This window comes from Tripterygium wilfordii, chromosome 1, assembly GCF_013401445.1.
Source record: "Tripterygium wilfordii isolate XIE 37 chromosome 1, ASM1340144v1, whole genome shotgun sequence".
Lineage (NCBI taxonomy): Eukaryota > Viridiplantae > Streptophyta > Magnoliopsida > Celastrales > Celastraceae > Tripterygium > Tripterygium wilfordii.
In genome coordinates, this window is record NC_052232.1 from 1,926,754 (window position 1) to 1,936,358 (window position 9,605).

General features: G+C 37.4%; 1 protein-coding gene across 1 annotated transcript; it reads right to left on the minus strand.

Annotated features, from left to right (window-relative positions):
• Positions 1-2,425: 2,425 nt before the first annotated feature.
• LOC119981885 lies at positions 2,426-7,857 on the minus strand. The gene is made up of 6 exons (XM_038825346.1): positions 7,300-7,857; positions 5,606-5,762; positions 3,802-3,978; positions 3,606-3,689; positions 3,162-3,243; positions 2,426-3,058 (listed from the first exon to the last, which is right to left on the minus strand). The coding sequence occupies exons 1-6, from the start codon at positions 7,683-7,685 to the stop codon at positions 2,625-2,627; spliced, it is 1,320 nt and encodes a 439-aa protein (XP_038681274.1). The 5' UTR covers positions 7,686-7,857; the 3' UTR covers positions 2,426-2,624.
• Positions 7,858-9,605: the final 1,748 nt, after the last annotated feature.

Consider the following 9,605-nt stretch of genomic DNA (forward strand, 5'->3'; position numbering starts at 1 on the left):
CTTTCAAAATACATGTTAGATTTCTGGAAAAATTACATATTCGGAATGCTTTATCGGGTCATTCTTAATTACATTATTTTTGAAAATAATGTAATAAGAATCTGGAACAGTGGCTATTATAATTACTTGTTTTTTGAGTTACATAGACTTTAATTACAATGTCTTGAATTAAACAGACTTGTTATTGTTTTTAATTAAATTGTTTTTGAAAACAATTAATTGCACTATTTTTCATTATCAAACTATAATTACATTTTTTTTTACATAATTACATTATTTTTGAATTACTCAGATTATATCCGATTCTGCCGTGGTCAACTCAAACTCTCAAAGCATATCAGTACAATGTTAATAATTTTACCTGCAAGAAAATGTCTTCATATATGAATGGAGTATATATTAACTTAGTTATTAAATACCTCAAGTGAACATCACAATTCGATGTAAGCAACTCATATTAACAGCAAATTGACAAAAGAAGTCCAAGACTCAATTAGACCTTGTTGCGGGAATCATGAGAGAGATCAAAAGGCAAATGATTGTATTGTGAGATGTTTACTGGAGAACTTCTCTCGAATAGGTCATGTTTTTGAAAAAGACCATCAGATGTCTTCCATCAACATCGGCGACGCCGACAACTTCGTATTCTCCTTCGTTGGTGGGGACAATCGACGCCGTTAATTCGGGGGTGGGAATCGGCCGACATCACTGGCTTTGCAAAAAACCCTAATGAAAAGAGAGCGGTAAATTGGGGCTAATGGGTACGAAGAAATAAAGGGCATTGTGGGTCAAATAAAAAAGAGAGAATTTTTTTTAAAATTAATTCCATGTTGGCATGTTGAGTCACCTGTGCGACCTAGACTGTGATGGTGTTGGGATACTTTTTTTTGTTGGGATATATATAGTTTTCATGAATCGTATGCATAAGTTTTATTTGCATCATCTCAAATATGTGCAGCCTACAAATTCATTTGAATTTTATGCGTCAAACTTTGCAGCTGGATATCTGAAATATCAAACTGCTGGAATCTTTAGCAGTTCGGATAACTGGATATCAAACTGTTGGGATCTCTATCATATTTGATATCATATATCTTCTCAAATTCTATAAAATACAGTAAAATAAGTCATTTTTCACTTTACATGATCACAATTCAATAACGCTCTACATCAAACTCATTTATACAGTAAAATATTTATTTCTTCATCTTTTATCATAATATATTTACATCTCATAAAATAAAAACGTCCGATAGAAAATCAATATTTTATTAATAAATGGGATAAACAGAGGTATCACCATAACTCCGCTTCCATTTTCCACCAAAATAAGGGACGTTTAATGCATTTTTTTTTCAATTTTTTTTCAACTAAAAATATGATAGGGGAGAGTTTTACAGGATCATACGTGGATGCTCTAAGGATTTAGTTATATTGTATAAAATTCGTTTGTTATTGGATCAAAGTGTGAAGATGAAGAAACGTTACAGCCGAGCTACTAATTGAAGTGGTTGGAGTAGTAAAAATTACGTGTATCATTTTGGTAATCATGGTTCGAATATCCTCTCATCGTACAATCGAATGATTGTGGTCCTTAGATATTAGCCAATGTGGGCCCTCCTGTTGCACAGTCAGAGTCTAGTCCATCAAAAAAAATTTGGGTTGGATCAGAAATGCTCTGTATCAACTACCTGCTTTAATGTCTAAACGTCCCATGGTGAGTCCCACGTTACCAAAAAAAAATCTTAGACCATATATGCCAATTTGTCACATTCCTGTGTCTCTTTCTAAGACCGACTCTCCATGGAGACGAAGCATGAACCTACATTTATTGTTGCAGAAGAATAATCCACTGGATTAGTTGCTTTCACCAATAAATCTAAGATGAGACTGGTAGTTGTGAAGCTTTGTCAATGGTGATGTGCTGTTTTGACAAAACAAAATGGGAAGTGATAGGTTACTTAAACATCTTGTTGAAAACAATGATTACCAAAGTTAATACAAATATTAAAGGACACTTTACTTTCCAACTACATTCAAAGAAAAAAAAATTAAAAGGCATACCTAATATTGGCACATCGATAGAGTGGTGAGAGTGTAACGTAGAGGTCATTGACACATATTATCTGAAGCTAAGGTCTGTATACACATCTTGTCTGTTTTATGCCTAATATTAACACATACCCAAATGTGTATAGTTATATTTTTTGCAATCCATAGCACATACCGAAATGGGTATGTTATTTTTTCAAATCCGAAAACCAATTTGGTTTTTTGCCAAGAAGATCAATAATGGAGACATTATTTTTATTAAGGAGATTTGTAGGAAAATATAATAAAGAATTGCACCTAAATGTATCAGCACATAATCTACATGGCTTCATGCAAAGTAAATGCGTTTAGTTATAAAACAACAGGGGAAATATTAAAACTAAACAAGGGAAAGATCTATTAAGTCTCCAACAATAAAAGCCGATACGTTTAGGTGCTGTTTGGTATCACTTTCAAAATTATGAAAACAATAAAAAGAAAAGAAAACATAAAACATAAAACAGAAAACAGAAAAAGAAACATCATCATTTCTCAAAATTATATGGAGATACAATAAATTAACTAGAAACTTCTCATCTCCGGGCAATTCTTTGCCCTGCTCCCATCAACAAGGCCTTTCCAAGGACACCTGAATGAAGTCCACCCACAAGAGCTACACCACCTATTACAACCCATTTCCAGTCAATGGCATGACCTTGTTGTTGTTCATGTGTGTTCACAGCACGACGATTGTCTTCTTCCCTAGAAACCGGCTCTGAAGAACCCACACTTCCATCAGAAGAAAGTTTAGTTGTCATATGAGTCATAAATGTACTTCTGGATAGTGAAGCATCTGGTTTCCTTGCATTCTGGTATGCTCGCATCCCTGAATGTAGTTTCTTGACCGTTCCCCACATTCCATGGCGGACTCCTAACTTCGCCACATCTTTGGGGATCCCCATGTCCTCATAATGTACAAGGGTAACCTCACAAGCAGACATCTGTCCATCTCCTTTACGGGATTCCACTGCATTCAATTTTGAAATAAGCCAAGATAACCTCACCAATTGTCAGTAAACATGGCAACACAGTATGACATAAACAATGAAATTGGTAGACGCGTTACTTACCAGCCCTAATAACCCAACTCGAGAAATAAAGCTCCACACGCCTTGGCTTGTCACGTTTTTGCAAACCTGAATATGGTACTCCCTGCCATTGCAACTCGCACATTACCAGACATGACCCGAGTAGGATAAAAAACCATATATAATTTTGTGTCTATGATATGTTCACAAAATGCACAAGGCAGACATCATCTTGAATTAATACAAGTCAAAACCGAATACTGAAACAATTATAGATGAAAATTTTCCTAAAGTACACCAAAATACACAACTAAGGGTTGATGAAACAGACTGACGAACATAATTATCACATCATGCAACCAAGACTTCATATTAAATAACAATGCTAACTATACTCTGCAGCTTATCACTAAAATAATCTTGAAAAATCCAGCATCTAAATTAATAAGCAAGCTCTTTGGGCCATGTGTAAGAACTGATATATACCTTTGTCACACAATAATATGTCTTTCCAGCCTCCCATATTCTTCGACTAATGATATATTCTCTATCACTGCAGAAAAAAGGGAACTGCAAACAGGGAAAAAAAAATCAAATTACCAGTCGAAATCTATTTTCAACAAGCAACGGGCACTAAAAGCCTATGACACAAAAAAGACGAACTGCAAAGCATTTCACAAACCCTTTTTATCCATTGAACATTAATTGCTCCTGTATGAGGACATTCCTCCAATATTTTAACGTGCGTGAGCATAGGATCCCATTTTGTTCTAAATTCATCATCCCAGAAGAAGTCTCTAACCAACTCTGGAGTTGCATCCTCAAAGACAGTTCTACTGCGGTATACTACTGGGCGTGTCTGATGAACATAATCACTATCAAATATTAGTCTGTGTTAATATCAGGATAACCATGAGATACTTTCATATGATCAATGAGAAGTCAACAAACAAGATAATGGAGCACACAAGATGTTCAAAACAGAAGAGGGATGCCATGTAGGATCTTCATTTTATCCAACCAACCAACAAGAGTAGAAGAGTGTCGGTGACAATCACATATGAGCAACTGCCTAAGCACTCTTGTTTTTTTATCAGTACAAAAAGGAACAGTCTAAGCACTCATTAGTTAGTCCACATCAAAATTGGACTGGTTAGAAGAGAAATCGCATAGACAGTTTCACTTATGGCTCATAGCTAGTGGCAATAACCAGGTCTCTGGCAACTGCTACTGCTCTTGCCATTTTTCCATAGGGCAAACAGACTCAAATACCAACTAGATCCTAAACTGTTTAGCGACGCCAGTTAGAAAATGGCTACGAATCTTCATGAGATTTCAGAACAAGTCTAACAAATAATACAATTCCACAAAAAATAAGGACGAATATTGAAGAGAGAGAGAAGTTAATTGTTGAGGTACTCCGTACGCATGGGAAATAAACAGTGGAAATGTTCAAGCCAAGCATGCCAACAGATTAACAATTTCAGTATTGACAAAGAATAGTCACGAGCCAAATCATACATGTGTGTATGAAAAAGTTAATTGTTGAAGGTCATAAAGAAAACAGAGGGAGATTTTCAAACTAAAAATGCCCCATGATAAACAATCTCAACATCTACGAATAATAACGAAGACCAAAACTCTAGGATTATAAAATATGTGCATAGGGAAATGAGTGGGAGAGGGTGCACTAGATGCTAATATTTCCCCGTACCATTCACGAGACAGGAGCACCTTCAGAATTATCTACAGCCAAACAGGACCACTAGCTACCAGTATTAGCCAATACCACTTCTTCTTTTTTCCAGGAAAGAAAAATTACCACTAGAATAACACATATTCACTTGGATACTACGGTTTTAACCCGAGTCCTTTTTCATTTTAAATAAAACTTGGGGAAAAGTAATAATCCTTCTCAAAAGGTAACATAACAGGAGAGTTATAATGGATTTAAAGAGTAGAGGTTGTAAAGATATTAAAGAATCAACGGTAAGGATTCAATGGATATATATCACTCAGTATGAAATGGTATTTAGTTTTCATCTCTTAATCGAAACCATCATGGAGTCTTTTGCATGTTTTTGCCTAGAAACTAAGAAAGTCTGGCCAAGCCAGAAAATTTTCTATCATTAATGACAAAAGGTACTGAAAGAAAAAGAAAAGCACTTGGACAGCAGTTCTTGAAAATATGATCTGACAATACAGAAATGTGTTATTCAATGTATTCAAAACATCAACCTACCTCAGAAGAGAACTATTTTTGCAAATCAAACAGATTCTTGAATTTAAAGTAACAGAAAAGAAGTTTTGATAGCAGAAAAATAAGGACACAGCGAAACAGGGCCTTGTTTTCTTAAAGTTGCACTTTAATTTGATCCTCTTTTTGCTAGCATTTCTGTCGTTTCTTTAGCAGTGGTCAATGTTTCGACATCAACTTAAAAGGCAGAAAACAGTTCCATTAAATAGAAGTTCAGACTTGAATCTACCTCAGGCTCATGAATCCAAGCTTGGTATGACATGTTCGGAGTAGATCTTTCCATCATACTTTGCCATTCTATATTCCCTTCAAGAAAATATAATAGATGCTCCAAATCATTTTCTGTGGCAATGCCATGCTCTTCCCCAACTGGTCTGGTACTAGGGCTGTGACAAAGTTGTATAGTTAGCATTGTTTGATGAATATTGTTGAGGAGTGTACAATATATAATCAAAAACTATATGTTGTATAGTTAGCTTGGTGCATGTTGTATATAGGTGAGTTTCCCATCACAATAAGTCTGGTACTAGGGCTGAACTCACACTCCTCTAATTAATATTGTATAGTTCCCAACTGGTCTACTTTCTTTTTTTGAATGGTAAAGTATAATTTATAGAAAAGGCCACAAACCGAGTGCCTCCCAATTATGAAGTAGTACATGACAAAGAACCTAAAATGTCAAGCAACATGGTTTCATTTAAATTGGATTCTCCACAAGCCAGTAAACAAAATGTTGATAGCCACATGACCAAGATGTCATATATTCAAGTCCCCCCACCCCACCTACTTTTAAAAAAACACATTGATTTGTCAAAAAAAAAAATTGATAACCATTTCTTGATCGACAGAGAGGACACTTCTCCTCGAAAGACACAATCTTCGCTTTCATTCCAAATATGCGACCAAGTCATCAAAGAAAGAGTATCCACATTTCCAGGTCAATCTATATAATTGAAATTGAATTTCCAAGCACTTAATTCATTCTCAACTCCATTACCCAATTGAGTCCCACGAAGGGTAAACTGGTAAAGACAATCCCAAAAGCTACTAGCTCACTCACAATGGAGTAAAATAAGATTTAATTGATTCACCCAAGTTTTTAACATAAGCCCATTAGTCAGTAATTGCATCTCGTCTCACTCTAACGTTATCAAATGTGGAAGTTCTTTCCCACATAACTTCCCAAGTAAAGAATGCAGACCTGATCGGAATTTTGGGGACTTCTACGGAAAATCCCTCTGGGCATTACCCTATATTTTTGTCTTCTTCTTCTTCTTCTTTATTATTATTTTTTTTTGAAATCCAAGCAGATCACATTTTTGCCATCAAGCTTGATTGCAGGCTTTGACCAAGACTTTCTTATGTTACGGTGCCTACGCATTCATCCCGTTGAATATTTGGAATATGATTATAAGTGACAATAAAAAGTTTGCAAAAGGATCTACCTCTATTCCATGGCATCTGTTTGGAAGAGGGTATTCCAACCAAACTATCCATTCTTAACAGATAGTCTTCTCGACAAAAGTCCCTCTAGCTCTACTTCTAATAACAGGTTGGTATCCTAACAGTTGTCCTTCAACAAAAGCCTAATTAGCTCTAATTCTCCTCAATACCTTGAAATTTAAGCTGCCTACCACCTGTAACAACCTTTTAGAAGCTATAGACTTAGCTGCGGTTAATGTATGTTCCTGAGAGGCGCCCACTGTGGGCTTCAATACAATTTTCTTGGTTACTTAGGAGTGGAGAAGTTGATAAACAATCAAGACAAGGCTTTGGAGGTTTCAGCTATTTTGAAATGCCTACTATGGTCTAATCAAAATTAAATTCAGTTTCAGTATTACTACATACAGAAAGCAAAGCTATAACAAATGTATAATACATACAATTTAACATAAAGTACGCACATTATATTTAAACACTGACCAGGCGGCATCGCAAATCATATCTGCTGTATTTTCCATGCTCGCCGCTACCGGAGGTGGTGGCCGCGCTCGGCTTGCCGCTTTCTCACGCTTCAATTTCAAATTGGACAAAATCGTGCGGCAAGCGGAGAAAACCGAGAGAGCCGTGAATGCCAGCCAGAGACGTCGTGCCCCAAATCCCGGCGGCGCTGTCCATACGAACCGCAATTTGCTGCGCATCCCCAGGAAGACCAAGCCGGTCCAACGCGGGCGCCAGGACCAACCGATGACAAGCCCTATCATCACAGCGAGCCAAATAGGTACTGCGCAGAGTAAAATGTCGACAAATGTTTCGGTGATCGATGGCCTCCTAAAGAACTCCATCAGATCGAATAATCCCCCGTCCATCTCCTCGATATTTTCCGTGAAAACAGAAATTTCCCAGGAAAACAAGAGATCTCGGCGAGAATAGTAAAGCTACATGGGAAGATCTTTTTCCTCCGTTATATCTCAACGAGAGCGAGAGAGACTTTCAGAAGCATAGGAGAGTTGTTCTCAGGGACGGAGTCAGTGAAAATTCGTTTGTCCGTCGATGTTACGTGGCAGATTAGGAACCGTTGATAGGCAAGCTGAATGTTTTCTTTAAAAAGTGGATCACGTTAAATATTGACTTTCGAGGGAAAATAGATATTTGGCATATCCGCATATGTATAGTGGCGGCTACAGGCCGTTGTTAATCGTTATAATGGATTTCATCCTTCGGATTGGGCTGGGTACCTAAAGCCCATGGGCCTAATCTTTTAGACGTGAAGAAAATTACATTACTTTCAGCAACTTTGTATGATCAAAACTTTGTTAAATACTTCGGGGTGTTGTGTTGGTGTTCGTGTCTTATTGCTGTTTGTGTGTGGTTGTTTTCAAAAAAAAGCGAACGGCTTGAAGCCTAGTGTGTGTGTGTGATGTCTGGTTGACACTGTGTCTACCACAGATTATCCCACATCGGTAGTTTAGAGTGTGTGTGAGTAGTTGATAAGTTCGGTTACCAACACAGGTTTTTGCCCTTCGGGGTGCTGTATTGGTGTTTGTGTCTTATTGTTGCTTGTGTGTGGTTGTTTTCGAAAAACTTTGTTAAATAAACATTTTTTTAACCGAAAATGTTATCATATAAGTTCGTCATTTGAATATCTGATGTGAATTTAAACTCAACCTTCGACTTGTGTACATAAAATTTTCACTTAATGACAGGATAAGTTGGGTCAAAACTCATCGTGATCATAAAGATTTGAATAAACACAAGGAAGTACCAAAGTTGCTGTATGAGCAAAATTTTGTTGAATGTGATGCCGAATAAAATACCTTTAAATGGGACTTTCTTCAAGCAATTTTTAATGTTCTTTTTGAATGTTCTTTCTTTGTTACGTGGATAACAAATGATGTCATGTCTCATGATTATTGTCAATGATACATGGAATGTATACAAAGAAACATGATGCCATTTCTTATCATTTTGTGTACGGATTGTGAAAATATGCCTTGCCATGTTAAAACCATTTGACGAATACCCGTCACAAGGGATGTGGGCTCAAGTCTAGCATCACAAGTTTGGACCTAACTCTCTATTGAAAACTCGGTTGACAATAGGAGGCTTATCATCCCTTATAAGCTAGACTTCAAATCCACCATTTTCCGATGTAGGTGAAAACACAAGTTGACAATAGGATGTTTATCATCCCTTATAAGCTAGACTCCAAATCCTCATCCCTTATAAGCTAGACTCCAAATCCATTATCTTCCGATGTGGGTTTCTCATCAATCTCACCCCTGGGAGTATGCACGTCCTCGTGCATGGCTAGGGCTGGACCATTTCGACCGTCGACCCACTTAGCGCCTCAGACCTGTGAGCCAGGATCACATAGCCTTGTCAATCCAGTGGATTAAGGATGGACCATTTCGACCATCGGCCCACTTACCACCCTAGACCTGTGAGTCAGGATCACATAGCCTTGCAAATCTAGTGGATCAGGGATCGTGCATGGCTAGGGCTGAACCATTGAACCGTCGGCCCACTTACCGCCCTAAACCTGTGAGCCAGGATCACATAGTCTTGTCAATCCAGTGGATCAAGGCTTTCCCAGTTACTTGAACGGTTTTTTTCTTCTCTTTTTTTATGCCTTTTCTCTTTTCCAACTTGTCCACAATGGATTTGACCCACTGTCTGCTAACTCAACTCGACAAGGGATGCGCTCTAGGATAGGCCTACCTACGATAGTATCAGCCCACGGGCCTGCACGTAGACAAACACCCTCTCAATGAAAGCACCAATGATGA